Genomic DNA, 15,054 nt, shown 5'->3' with positions numbered 1-15,054 from the left:
TTGCAAAGGATGTCAAATAAATTAAATTAATAAAACATTGACATTTTATAATTTATGGAGAATTTAATAATTGTGAATATTTTTTTGTTTGTTTTTTTTACACAAATTCTGTTGTCTTTTTAAATTTTTCTGGATTCTGTGTTTTATGGTTTAATACACATTTATTGTGCAAAAAAATGGTGTCGATCAAATAAATGCATAATTAATGTTTTAAAAATGTCAAAGTCAAAAATCAAATAAGGTTTTGCAAACAAGTTTTACAAAGGTTTACTTTTTAAATTAAAATGTGGAGGAAAATTCCATGACATTCTACATTTTACAGTCAATTCCATTTTTGTGTATTCAGTGGTTCTCTTCCATTTTTGAGGAAACAATCATCCAAATTTAAAAGTATAAATTACAAATATTGCATTATAATTAAAATTTACTTTTTTTTATCCATTACTTTTTCAGACCTAAGATTTCCTGACACTCCTCGTCTTGTTGAAACCCATTTTTGACTCATTTTAAACATGACGATTGCTCCTCTTACTGACTCTGAAGGAAAAATAACATCACGTATGTTTGTTCCTCGTGTGTTTCTCTACAAAAAGAATTGAACAACATCATAATCCGTTCTGCTTTTGAGCAAGTGTGTCACGCTCGCTGATCTGAAGCAGACCACAGCGAGAACAACTGACCAGCTAAACTAGTACGTTCAGTCAAGAATGAAAGCTCTGAAGTGACCTAAAATAACTTCAGAGTTATATAAAGCGCTGGTGTCTTCATCTACAGAAACTCCTGCAATGACCCACACTGATGAAGAGACATTGATTCCACATTAACAGGATTACGAACAACATTTCCCACGAGACAGTTGATCACATGTTCCCTTTACACACACGAATAGTCAGAGTTCACAGCATTAAAGGAAACAAAGCAGAAACCACGACTTCCTCCTGCTCTCAAGAGGCTGACAGAGACACGCTCTCCGAGCCCTGAAAGCCTGTGGGGCTCCGGGGTTCAGTGTTTCGGGTCAGTACAGGTCCATCTGCTTCTCAAATGCATGCAAAAAATTCTTCCCTCCTATTCTGCAACTGCTGGCTCAAAGATCTCAATGGGAAAAGAATGCACATCTGCAGCAAAAACGCGAGCCATATATGTGGGTTTCACATCTGTTTTGCTCCAGCGTTGAGGAAAGAGGGGAAAGTTTTCAGGTTTTCGAGTTTTTAACTGTGGGCTGCAGAGAGGATGACAACATCCTGCCTCAAACCAATCCATATGCCACGTCGCAGGAGGAGAAGGTCAAGGTTTTATAGACTTCCTGAACTAAACGGCCATATTTGTGCACAACAAGTTTTTCTAAGAGCACAGAGAAGTGCTATTGCATGATTTTCCTTCACATGGTGGCAAAAACAACACATCTGACATATATGTATAAATATCTGTGTCAAATCAAATGTAGAGATAGTCAGATATAGATATATATATATATATATACACACATACACGCAGATAAATACGCACATTTTCAAAAATATACCAATTACCTCTAATGACTATAGAAAAAAATAAATCAGTGATTGCACAAAGAAAAGATAGGTTTGGAATTATATAAATTAAAAAGTACATATATTTTATATTTAATGATATACATAATACATTTTTATACATACACAGAGATAACAATAATTTACAAAAAAAACAAAAACAATATTAACTAAAAGAAAACATTGTATTTCAGTTAGTTTCCACTGCAACATTTTTAATTTAATAAAAAGGTAATGAAAATAATATATTTACTAAAACTGAAATAAAACATTAATAAAATTGTTTGTGTGTGTGTGTATATATATAAATTAATAAAACAACAAAATGAATCTATTTTAACAAACTAAATATTCAAAACAAAAGAATAGAACAAAAAAAATAAATAATAAAACACCACAATTTTAACGTTTCCTACTATTATCATCACATAATCATGAGAACTGTTATCTAGAAGAGAAGACCATCATGGCTTTATTGCTTCTTGATCTACTCCTGAAGCATCGTCCTCTTCAGTTTCACCTGCTCACATCAAAACCAAATTAATTCTGCTTCCCCGCTGTTTTACATGTCAGGTCTCTTCCTGTCGTAAGTGGACGGGACTCGACCAGAACAATCTGCAAAGTGGACCACAAACTACGCCGAAATTACAAGTCTGGTTTCACGATACTAGCAGGACGCAATCACAATACATGATGACACCCTCAGGGCTACAGCTCACCCGTTAAACGGGCTTTATAGCTGGTTTATTGATCCGAGTGTGTCTTTTATGACAGCACTATAAATGTACCCCTCATCCAACATCGTTTAAAAGAACAGGAACGTCTGATGAAGACACCTCTTCAGGATCCACACGGCCAAACAAACATGGACTCAAAGAATCAAATCGATATTTTGAGAGTGTAGTTTGGATGGGAAACTGAAGCCAGGCTCTAATCCGGTCTATATCTCTCTAATCCTCTATCTATCTATCTATCTATCTATCTATCTATCTATCTATCTATCTATCTTATTTGTTTTGAATTACAGTAAAGAGGATATGGGATTAAATATGCATATACAGTATAAAAACCAAGAACAACGCAAAACATATTCTACATCTCTAAAGTGCATTAGAGAAAAGATGTGTTCAAGAAAAGATTCAAATGCATCTCATTTGTTTTGTGCATTACAGTCAAGTGTCTGGGGTTTAAATGTCCTTTTACAGTCATGAAACGATGTCTCAATGGTCGTTAAAATAAGCTTCATTTTCTTTAAGTAATTTTTAACTTCCGGAGTGAAATTTGACTTGGACATGTTTTCCACAGTGTGTACATTTGGAGAACAAGAACAATCCAAAAGAGAATTTGGGGTTAAATGTGATCAATATGAGGGGTTATTAAAATCACTCACAGTTCACGATCACGTTCACTCTGTAAAGGGAGCACGTTAGGCTTCAGTGCTTGTTTTTTTTTTTTTTTTTTAACAGAACGTAGTGAAGTAAAATATAAAACCAGGAATCTTTCAAGAAAGCGTCAAATCAAAGGTCCGAGTGAGTCATAGATTACTGGACGTGCCATCTGAACGCCTGCAGCATGAGTGTGAGACTCATGAAGACCCGCCCAGAGACACAGACACGGCAAGAGTGCCTCTGATTTCTGGCAGGATGAGTGGCATCAGGAGATTTGGGTTGGAACAGCTCCTGACACTTCCTCTTCAACACACACGAGCGGGAACACAGACTCAAGCCTGAACAACAGCCTTTACAGATACTTTACACCACAGATGTGGAACTAACAGTCCACTGGCAACAACAGAATGCATTTATGTGTGTGTGTGTGTGTGTGTGTGTGTGTATAAAATATTAATATATATATTATACACACACACACACAATTAAACTTAATAAATTACTTCATATTACTTTATTACTTAAAATCACCTATATTAAAAAAAATCTAAAATTGTTATATACATTTATATATAATATAAATTTTACATTACGGTTCTAGATTTACAATTATAGATTTTGAGCTGTAATGTTTAATTATTAGAATTAAAAATGTCAAATTTTAAAATCTAAATAAAATAAATGAATAATAAAAAATTATAGCTCACTTAAAAGATCATAAATATGATAAGACTACTATAAATTAACATTTTTTAAAATATAACTAAAACTAATTGTAATATTAATTACATATAAATTCACTTTAAAATTATTTTTTAAAGCTCACTTTCAAAAAAAAATCATCAATTATATGTAAATATTTTAAAACTATTATACATTCCAGGTAAGTTCAAATAACAGCAATAATAATTAAAATCACAATGTTAAAAAGAGCTGTTCATGGAAAATTATGTTTAATATGACAAAATCAGTTTGCTATTAGCCATTTTTTCTGTTTACACTCAACATAAGACATAACATCAGTGATAAAATGTGCATAATCAACAATTCGTATGTTCGTCACAGGTATGATGCATAAAAATATAGACATTTTACACTTGTATTACTGGAAGTATGCAGAGGCATTTCTCTGGTAGAGTTTCTGCGGCTGGGTGTGACTGAAGTAGGTCAGGTGATGCTACACCCTCTGTGATGTCTTTAAACAGTCCACTCCCACTCACTGATTTCACTGGACACACCTGACCCGGGTCCACACATCACTAAAACAATTAGTGCACAGTAACCACAGCTTCAGTTCATGCTTCGGTTTACCCAGCATGCCATGACTCACGCTCAGCCTTTCGTTCGCTGATTTAGTGCTCAAAGCTCCATTCTGGGAAGAGATGCATTCAGGTCTGGGTTCGACCATCATCATAAGATACTTAATGCCTAATATCAATAACTGCATCTGTCATCTATTTGTTCTGACATCAAGTCCAGACCTTCTCCCATGCAATCGACTCATTTGCAAACTAACTCTTCCGTGTAGCAGAAAAACTGTTTAGTGCATGGAAAACACAGCACGGCAGTGGGATTTAGATTACGCCACTTATTTTCAACATGCATACTCACAAGCAGAAATGATGAAGTATTATCAAACTATTGAGCACAAACACATGCACTCAGGCCTAATTTAACAGGAACTCACACATGCAAACTCAATCGCACTTCTGCACAGCACATCTCGTTATCTGAGAAACAACATGGTGTCGTGTGAAACGCTTAGAAGGACAAAAATAAGTTAACTGTCTGTTCGGGTGATGCTCGAGACTCGACCACAACAGAGAACCTGTCAAACGCAATACATACAAAATATCAGTGAAATAGTGAGTGTTAAACTGTACAGAACTGACCAGCAGAGTTACAGTTGAGACAAAGTCAAAATTTCTGCATTTCACTCCTTTAATTCCTGCTTCTGGCATAAATAACTGACTGCTGAAGTTTAGCCGTCAGTTCCACTGATGCAACATTTGCATATGTAGCTATAATAAGTATTTTTACTACACAGATGCAGAAAAACCTTCAGTGACCACAAACCCACTTTAATCTACATAACACACCTGATGTTAGTTATTTTAGGACATCCAGTTCCAGCATCCTGAAGTCACTGTGTTTTTGGTGAAATGCCTGAAACATAAGCTCAAGATTTTCACATTTTATTCTATTTGTGACCCTGGACCACTCTTAAGTGTCAATTTCTCGAAATTGAGATTTAAACATAATCAGAAAGCTGAATAAACAATATTTCCATTGATGTATGGTTTATTAGGACAATATTTGGCCGAGATGCAACTATTTGAAAACCTAGAACCTGAGAGTCCAATAAAAAAAAATCTAAATACTGAGAAAATCGTTTTTAAAGTTGTCCAAATTAATTCTTAGCAATACATATTACTAATCAAAAAGTTTTGATATATTAACAGTAGGAAATTTACTAAATATATTTGTGGAACATGATCTTTACTTCGATAATTTTGCCCCATGCAATGTTTTTTTTGGCTATTGCTACAAATATACCCCAGAGACTTAAGACTGCTTTTGTGCTCCAGGGTCAAGTTTATCAGTGAAACTTTTTTTTTTTAAAGCTTGTCGTTTGATAAAATGTTGTTTAAATCATCTATATGTTGCTTTTACGGTTTATAATTGTTCTCTTGCAAACTATTCAAACTTTCAGATAAAATGCTTTTAAATAAGGACTGAACGAGCTGTCGCATAAAGCTGGAAGTCAGCAACCGTGGCTTGTTTATTAGGGCTGCACATTAGCTTCTGCACATCTTGTCAGAAAAGCTGCTTCTGTGATTAGTAGTAAATCTCCATCACACTTAAGGGTTGGCCTACAGAAATGCATCACTGCAGCACTCCATGTTGGGTCAGGTGGTTCATTTCCAATTAGACTGATGCATTTCTGTTTTGACTGTAATTGCAATCATCATTTCTCAACCCAAATTCTATCCTTGATTCATTTTTCAATGCACACTGGGATTCCCTTCAGAGCAGGTGGACGGCTGCCCATCAGGGCACATGCTGCAATCCCCGAGTCCAGATGAAAACTGCACTCTCACTAAACACCATCAATGAGTCCAATCACACGGTCTCACAGTCACTGACCCGAGACGACAGCGGCACGACCCTGAGGCAAGGCTACTGCGATACCACAACATGAAGAGGTGAAGCCAATCACAAATAATCACACATAAAAGATGTGGTCTCTTCCTTGGCCCCTGCAGATACAGTCATATTCATCTATCTAACATACCTACCATTAAACAGATTTCTTACCTTAGAAACTTCATATGAAATGCATGACGAAAATGTGCATTATAATCGATACAAAATTAACCACCACAACTTTAATTGTTAACACAAACTCTCTTTCAATCTAGTTTTAAAATTAACTAGGATTAGGTCTCATTAGGATCCCATAGTGCACTGCAATGAGCACAGTAAAAAATATCAAAGATGGCATGAAACACAACATAAATGTTGATTATTAGTAGTATTTCATGCAATACTGAAATACAGCAACAGTAAAAGTTGAGTCTAACTACAAATGGACTATTTTACCAAATATTTGTGTGTGTGTTTTACACATTTTTATACTTATTAGACTAAAATGATAATGACAAACACTAAATCAATTTTCAGTCAAGACAAATGACTAAACAATGACAATAACACACTGAATTAATCAGAAAAGCATTTTCTTTTAAAATACACTCAATCTTTATTTACGATTTCAGAAAACATTTTTCACACTTATTTGTATGAGACTCATTTTTATGCGTTTCAACCTTTGTAGAGAGCTCCATAATTATTAGGTTACCTTTTTGTAGAGCACTACAATATTAGTGACTTATGAAGTTACCTCTCAGTTTAAGTGTTGCCTGAGAAGACAACTACCTATTTAGACAGTAGACAGCACAACAACTCACTAGGTTTTGGAACGGAGCCAACGTGTTGAACTTTTTAGAATGAATCCCACTGTTTTATTAAGGAACGCAAGCTCTGGATCAGTAGCTCAAGTCTAGTTTAGTCTAAAGCCTAGTTGATGTACATTCTGGAAGCATGATTTGATTACACTTGCTGCTGCTCACTTCAGTCCTGTAACAATTTAAACCAACATGACGAAATACAAAGACAGACCTTTATACAGAGCCAAACTCGCTACCAAACACCATGACTCAAGGGGTTTTATTTGGCTTACGTTATTGGTTCTCTGAAATTCTTATTTTGTTGTCCCTAACGGTCCTATAAAGCAATAATCCACTCGAGGCCATGCGTTACAGTGAATTTATTACATGTAAGGGGTCTAAATACTATACCCTTAAGTCTTCAACTATGAGAAAAATCACTAAAACACACAGCCTTGAGTGGATTATTATTTTGATGCCAATATCAGTGTAATAAAAGACAATTTATATCTGCAGTTACATTTATTTATTTATAATGAAAATATTACAGTCCGTTACTATACATTTAAAACATTTTCTTTATCTTTTAATTTTTAAGATTGTCATTTTTGCATGCTTGTTATTTTAGTTTTTGATGTCTATAGCTATTTATTTTGCATCTGAACCAAATAAAAATAAGACGAAAGTTGTTATTGTGATTTATTTTAGTTAACGTTTAAGTAACAAATGTTTATTTTTTAATGGTTTTCTTTTTGGCTGAATATAATATCCCTTAGAGTCAAAGCATCGGTTTATGATATACAACTGACATCTATGCTCATCACAAACATCTGAAAATACAGGAATAGAAAAGCCTACTGGAAATTGTTTTAAACTATACAAAAGTCACGATAAATTTAAAGGGACAATAAGTAACTTTTTAGGTATTTTATTATCTAAAATCAATATTTTTATTCATAAATATGCCCTCAATGGTGTACAAATACCTATGCCAATGTTTAAACTAATCCTCGTAAATGAAGAATTTATTATCTTTATATACATGGGACGGGTAGGTCGACGGAGGCTTCCATGTAGTTCCGCCATCTTGCAAAACTATAATAGCAGAGAGGGACAAAAAGTACTAAGCCAACGCGTTTCCACAGCGTTTCCACAGGTGCAGAGCAGTGAGAGGCGCTTGAAACTGCACCGGCAAGTTTAAAAGTCTGGATTGCATTCTTATTATGGATCATACATATGCCGCGCCACAGGAGAAGAAAACATCGTCGCCAAAACAGTCAAAAATAGAACGTAAAAGGAAATGTGACCGTAGATTACAGAAAACAAGACTTAATGTCGGGGAAGCTTTTTCTAGGTGGAAAGAGCTAATGCTGGATAAAGATTTCAAAAGAGACGCTGAAGTGGCCAGTTTTCTTCTCGACAGGTAAGTCAGTGTTACAATCTATATTACAATATTTTTTTTATATCTAACAATGCATATAATTCAGAAAATATAACGAAGAAATTAGACATAACTACTAATTACAATATTTCATGTTTTCCACAGTCAGTAATTCATACTGTAACATTCGTTTGTTTATGGTCATTTTGCAGTTTGTTTGAAATAACACACCTGTTCACCTGAAGGAAAACTCGACGAAGTGCTATTAGAAGACATCCCGTCAAAGCTTTTTGGTACATATCGCCTACCGTAGATGCAACGCGCATTTGAAAAAGCGAGGCGCTGGAGAGCAAAATTAGTTTGAATGCAAAATACAATTTCACCACTAGATGGGAGTAATTCCTACTTAGTGTCCCTTTAAGAAAAGATCCCCGTGATATAAACTGCTATGGAAAGACACGAGAAACGACAACAGAAAACATCCTTAAAAAGTCATCTACGATTGCGTATGTTTGTATATGAACTCATCATGATCTTCTGATCTAGAAAACATTCGCTTGTCCTGTAGTGCATGAGGTTGTGTTTTTGCTTTCCAGACATCTTATCAAGCACTACTGGATTTTATCTACACAACAAGAACAAAGACGGTTAAATCACCGTGCCTTATTTCAATTCATATTCGCCCAGCTTTGCAACACCCAAACAGACTATTCAATAGAGAATGAAACACTTCAGTGACCTTACAGACATTTTGGGTGGACCGGAGAGGCAAGTCTTAGCTGGTCACAGGGCGTTTGGCATTTGTCGGGGAGTAATTTCACGTCTGTCACGGATAAGGGGATCACTTTGGTTTAATTCAACACGCCTTGTTTCAGTCAAGCAGAAATAGGCCACAGTGCTTGGAGACTGTAATGAAGCTCAGTGTGGGGTTTTAACAAGGATGCGTTGGTTTGGTAATCACAAGTGAACTTTGGTCTGTGTGTAATATTCATCCTCACAAACATGCAATAGAAATTCCAGAGCTGAAACGTCACTTTACGACCAATGCTGAGTCGAGATTTGAGGGACATTCACTCTAAACTTTTTTAGCCTCAGAAACATGCAGACTTGTGAAGATTGTTCGTATAGGCAAAGTCTGCAACTAGTGGCAGCAAATGGAAATGCAATGGACCCTTTTACAAATTATGTACATTTATAACACTATACTTGCGTATACAGAAAATAAATGAAGTCTAATAAAATGGCTGAGGGAGTGACAGCAAATTTAACAGCTCTCTTCTCTCTTCTGACCAATGTCTCAATCTCTCAATATTTTTGTCCTCCTTTGCAAAGTTTTAAAAAAATATTATACCACTAGAGATTTCCCAACTGTGATGACATCTGCTACTGAAAAGCACGGAAATGAGAAAAGTCTCAATAACGGATAGTCAGAGTGTGAAACCTGTTTGATAACAGTAATTATTTCTGCAATTCTGTTTAGTGCCACTAGTGGTGTGGAAATAACACACATCGGGACAGATTTACTAACAGCTTGCATTGTATTGGTCCTGGCCATTACTATAACTAAGCCACTTATAACAATTTAGCCTTAAACTTAACAATACCTTTTGGAATTAAATATTAAAACATAATGAAATTTATGACACTGGAAATGGAAGGTTGTGTCAAAATGTAAAGCGAACTGCATTGTGGGACATTTTTCCACACACATTCTGGCAATAGGAACAAGTTAACTATGAATACTCTGCATAGTATACATACTACAGTACTTATGAAAGCAAAATGGTAGAATGCAATACCAAACACAACTAATTAGACCGATCCCAACCACAAACCTGCTCTCTAGAACCCCGCCCTCTAAAAATATGTCGGGCATTTCTGATTGGCTAAAAAACACAGTTTACGGTCTAGTACTGTCAAAGTTTTGACAACCGTTCACTGATACCGGTCAGGTTGTATGTGTATTTTACACATGACATATATAGTAGTTTTTTTATTCATCTTAGTTTCTGAAATACATATTGCGTGTATTGGACGGCTACCCTGCTTTCTAGATATTTGGCTTTACAAATGTTAATAAACAAGTATAGAAACGGGGAGGAGTGCTCGAGAGTTGGTTGATCGCTTTCTCCACTTGACTTTCTCAAATAAATGCCTTGTTTATGGCTGGTCACACCTCTGAGGTCTGAAGGCCAGTGTGACTGTGACTATATATATGTGATTCATTAGTGTGTGAGTGTTTTTGCTGAAGGGGCTCTGGTGGGTTAATAATTTATTATTTTTCCAATCAAACATTGACGTTCCTTTCTCAAACTCTCTAAACACCTTCTGTCACATCATACAATGCAAATCAGTCAAGCTTGTCTTTGCCCCAAAATACACACACCCAAAAACGTCATTCAACCCCAGAGCATTCCTCAATATTCATTATAATAATTAATGTGAATGAAACCCTGAACACTCACTATGAATCAGGTTTTAAATAGAAACACCACAAAGTGAATTCAAAACGAGAACGCGCCTCGCTCGTTCCTTTTTTTTGTTCTTTTTAGCTTATCTTTCCTCTCCAGAACAGCAGATAAACACTTTACAAACAGCATTTTCACAGCTATTTGGAGCTCTCGTGCTGTGATATCTAGCTACTGCCATTTTAAATCCGGATGTCTGGCTGTAACTAGGAGTCTAAATGTCGCTTTGAGAAAGAACAGAGGGGGAAAAAGGCAGCAGTAGCGAATGAAACTCGCTCTAGTAAAACAGGTTCAGCCGTTACAATGCATCACTCACGCACACGCGCGCGCGACTGAAACATTGTAACACTGTAACATTCGAATCCCGCGAAACATTGTAACATTCGAATCCCGCGAAACATTGTAACATTCGAAGCGTGCCGCCGTTCTAAACGCGTAGAAAAGCAGACTAGCGATAATAAGACGACAAAAGCGTGTTTGTTATACTCGGAACTATATCATCTGGCAGGCCCCTGCGGAGGCCCCCGAGCTTTCAGAAGCTCTTACCTTTCGCTGCTGTTTCTCCCAGGCCGGATCCAGCAGTAGGTCCCGGTCCCAGTCGTTTTCTTGCTCCATGTATATCTGTTGTTCGCCCGCTGAATATAAAGATTGATTATTAGAGGCGTGATAATCTACCATCTCAGGAAAACCGAGACACTGGATAGACTCTTCCTCAACTTAAAGCAAAGGAAAACAGCCTGCAATAATTGCTCTCGAAGTCTTTGTTGCTCGGTATGAAGTATCCGCTGTGTGGACTGACAGAACCCCTGCCGAGAGTGCGTTCCTCCACCCGTCTGACAAAAATGGAGTAGGAGACGCGCCGCTCCCACTGAGGAGGAGGTAGCAGGCCCGGGAAACTCATGAATATTTAATAGCCGGATCTACTTGTTCAGAAGATATCTGATCTTGGCTCCTCCCACGAAGGGAATGGGCTTCTGCCATTGGATAAAATATGAATTTGTCAGTGGGTTTCAGAAGTAGTCTACTAATCACGTGTTTTTTCTATTTTCTTTTTTATAATTTGTAAAATATTATAACAAAACACACACACACATACACAATTAACTTATTTGCATATATACATTTAATATAAATTATATATATATATATATATATATATATATATATATATACACATATACATATATATATATATATATATATAAATTATATATATATATATATATATATATATATATATGTGTGTGTGTGTGTATGTTACATAATTTGCATATATTATCAAACATATTTGAAAACATTTCATTATTACTAAAATCTTTCTAACAGTCTATTCCATCTTAATAATAATATTCACGATATAAATACATTTTATATATTAACAAAATTCTATCTATCTATCTATCTATCGTTCTATCTATCGTTCTATCTATCATTCTATATCATGTATAGAGTGTAATTATATTAATTCTATATGAAAATGTAATCAAAAACAAAGGGAATAGAAGTGTTAAATGTAAAGACATTTCTTTTCTGCTTGTACAGTGTATCAGTGGAACCTGTATCTTCTAACTTTACACACTCACAAAAACAGAAAGAGTTGATGTATTATTAATACTCTTTCCACGAAACACTCACCAGCCGGTTGAGTTGTTTTTTCTAACCTTCATCTGAATTCAACTCTATACAGTTTTAATAACACACATTGTTGGGTGAAGTCCACATGAATGTTTATGACTTGAATTTTTTGTGGTTACACTAGTCTGGATCTCCAGCAGCTATAAGCTGTTCAAACCTGACATTAATATTTCATTGTGTCTGTCAAATGGGACGTGAAGTGGGTCAACATCAGACAGAGGAGCGCATCAGCCATACGCTGCTGTTTATATTGTTTATAACACCCAAATCCAGAGCATTAAAGCACATCAAACTCAAACACACCCACACTGAGCTTTATCTATAATATCATCTCTTCCATTAGCTAAGATTCAAATACAAATCAGTCACTTATTTGAATCATTTAATGTTTTGCAATTCAAAGCAGGAGCAAATGCATGTTAAAAATTATAGCTGGGACATTTTACAGACCCGAAGCATATGTAAGATTCCTGAACTGATCCGGTCCACGCATTTCTCATTATCTGGCATATTTCGTCGTGCATGTTCTCAAAAGTTCCCACCTGTAATAAATATTAACAGAACACGCCTCCAGAGACAAGAGAACAACACATTTGAAAATTGCAAGTATTCATATAAACTCAAATGAGGACCAAAAAATATTTTTTTTTCATTATTTTATAATATAATTTATAATACTAAATTGTTATAATTTTAAAGCTAAATAATAAATGATAATATTTTTATCAAATAAATATGATCAAAATACAGTTTTATTATGGTTATTAATAAAAATACTGCACAAATTTCCATTAAAAATATTTTTGTCAGAATATGTATTATTTATTATTTGTATCAGTATTATATATAATATTTATTTATAATTTACAATACTAAATTGTTATAAAATATTTTTTTATAAAATAAAAATACCAACATAAAATAATCAATTATTTCATCTTTTTATTATGGTTACTAATGAAAAGTAATCATCATCCAGTCCTGGAAGGATCCATTTACAGAAATAATTAAAGTAGATGTAGAGTTGTTTCCATACAGCTGGTCTGGAATCAGTTGTACATGGTCATGTGCAGGAACTACAAATCAAGAGAAAAATGCATAAATATTCACAAGAATTTTCACAAGATAATAAATTCAGCTCTGACTCACATAATAACTGTCAATCATGTTGCATAAAGGTGGTTAAGAAGAACTAAAGAAGGGCTGGATCAGGCAGGTTGAACATCAAAGAGGCTTCAGAGGAAGAAATATGAGTGTGTGTGTGTGTGAACAGGACTCAATGCTCTCATGTATTTCATGTTTTTACCTGTCTGCTGTTTACTGAAATCACTCCCATCCCCGTCATATCAAATGATTGAAACTTGCCTGAACACAAAAACAACCACTTCATTATCATTTTTAATCGTGTGTATGTGTGTGTGTGTGTGTATATATATATATATATATATATATATATATTATATATAATATATATATATATATATATATATATATTTACATTTTCTTTGCATTTACATTTTACAATGTCATTCATAAACGAAAAAAAACGTTGTGAAGAAACTATTTTCAGTCAGAAATTATGAAGTATAAAGACTGAAACCGATTTATTTTAAAAAATATCATTTTTTACAGTATGTTTTTTAAATTGTAGGTTGTGTTTGCATATTTAGTTAAATATTTTTTTTTATTCATTTTTATTACTTTCTGTACAGTTTTTCTTTTCAAACTTTTATTAGTTTTAATTCTAATTTAAAATGTTTGATGATGAAATAATTTATATATTTTTTTAAAAGTTGTTTTCATAGTTTTAGTTTAAATTAACTGTAATTGTCCTGCACTTTATCCTCGTGACACTCCAAACCCATAAGACTTTCTTTCTTTTACATTTTAAGGAATATCCTACTGTTGTTTTTTAATTTTTTTGTTTGTTTGTTTTTTTAAAGACTTAGAAAAATACTAGAAAGACTGTTTCAAAAATTCTCCTTTTGGTGTTCCAATATAACAATTATTTTTTTAAATGCATTAAAAACAAGGTGAAATTGTAAAGTGATTTATTATTATTTATTTATTATACATCATGTGTGGGTTTTGGTTTACACACTATTTGTTTATACTATTATTAATTTTAAATGAGTTGAAAAGAATACACGTCACACCTCTGTTTATCAGTTTGCACTGGCTTCCAATAGGCTGCTCGGATAAATTCAAGGCATTGATGTTTGCCTACAAAACCAAGCACTGGCTCTGCACCCCTTACCTAAATATATTACTTCAGATTGTGTTCCTCTAGAAGCTTGTGTTCTGCAAATGAACAGCACATCACTGATCATCCCAAAGAAACACAAAATCACTCTCTCACTTTCTCACACATCTCTTCCATCTTTACTCTAGCACTCTCTATTCTAATTCTATTCTTTAAAAAATGCCCTTTTTAGACTCGCATACTATGTATTTACTAACAGCTTGGTTTTCTTTAAAAAAAGAAAAAGAAACTAACACTAGTTTCTTTAATCTCCATATTAAGTTTTTTCTTTTAATTTCTAATACAATTACCAAAAAGCAAATAGAGACCTCTAACACTAGCTGGCTTTCATTACTTTCCTATTCTATTCTTTTTTATTTATTATCATGATTTAAAAACCCTTACTATGGTAACCAAGGACTTGTTACAAGTACTTGCCTTTTCATTGTTCTTTTTGGTGA

General features: G+C 34.4%; 1 protein-coding gene across 5 annotated transcripts in view; it reads right to left on the bottom strand.

Moving 5' to 3' along the window:
- Positions 1–11,566, bottom strand: part of LOC113058769 (alpha-actinin-4) — a 36,288-nt gene extending 24,722 nt beyond the window's left edge. For all 5 annotated transcript variants that reach the window (XM_026226971.1, XM_026226968.1, XM_026226970.1 and 2 more), the window contains exon 1: positions 11,263–11,566. In XM_026226971.1, coding sequence (XP_026082756.1) covers positions 11,263–11,394 — 132 coding nt within the window. In that variant the 5' untranslated portion in view covers positions 11,395–11,566. The remainder of the gene's footprint in view (positions 1–11,262) is intronic.
- Between the last annotated feature and the right edge of the window lie 3,488 nt (positions 11,567–15,054).

This window comes from Carassius auratus, chromosome 40, assembly GCF_003368295.1.
Source record: "Carassius auratus strain Wakin chromosome 40, ASM336829v1, whole genome shotgun sequence".
NCBI lineage: Eukaryota > Metazoa > Chordata > Actinopteri > Cypriniformes > Cyprinidae > Carassius > Carassius auratus.
This window is presented reverse-complemented; position numbering and strand designations above follow the sequence as displayed.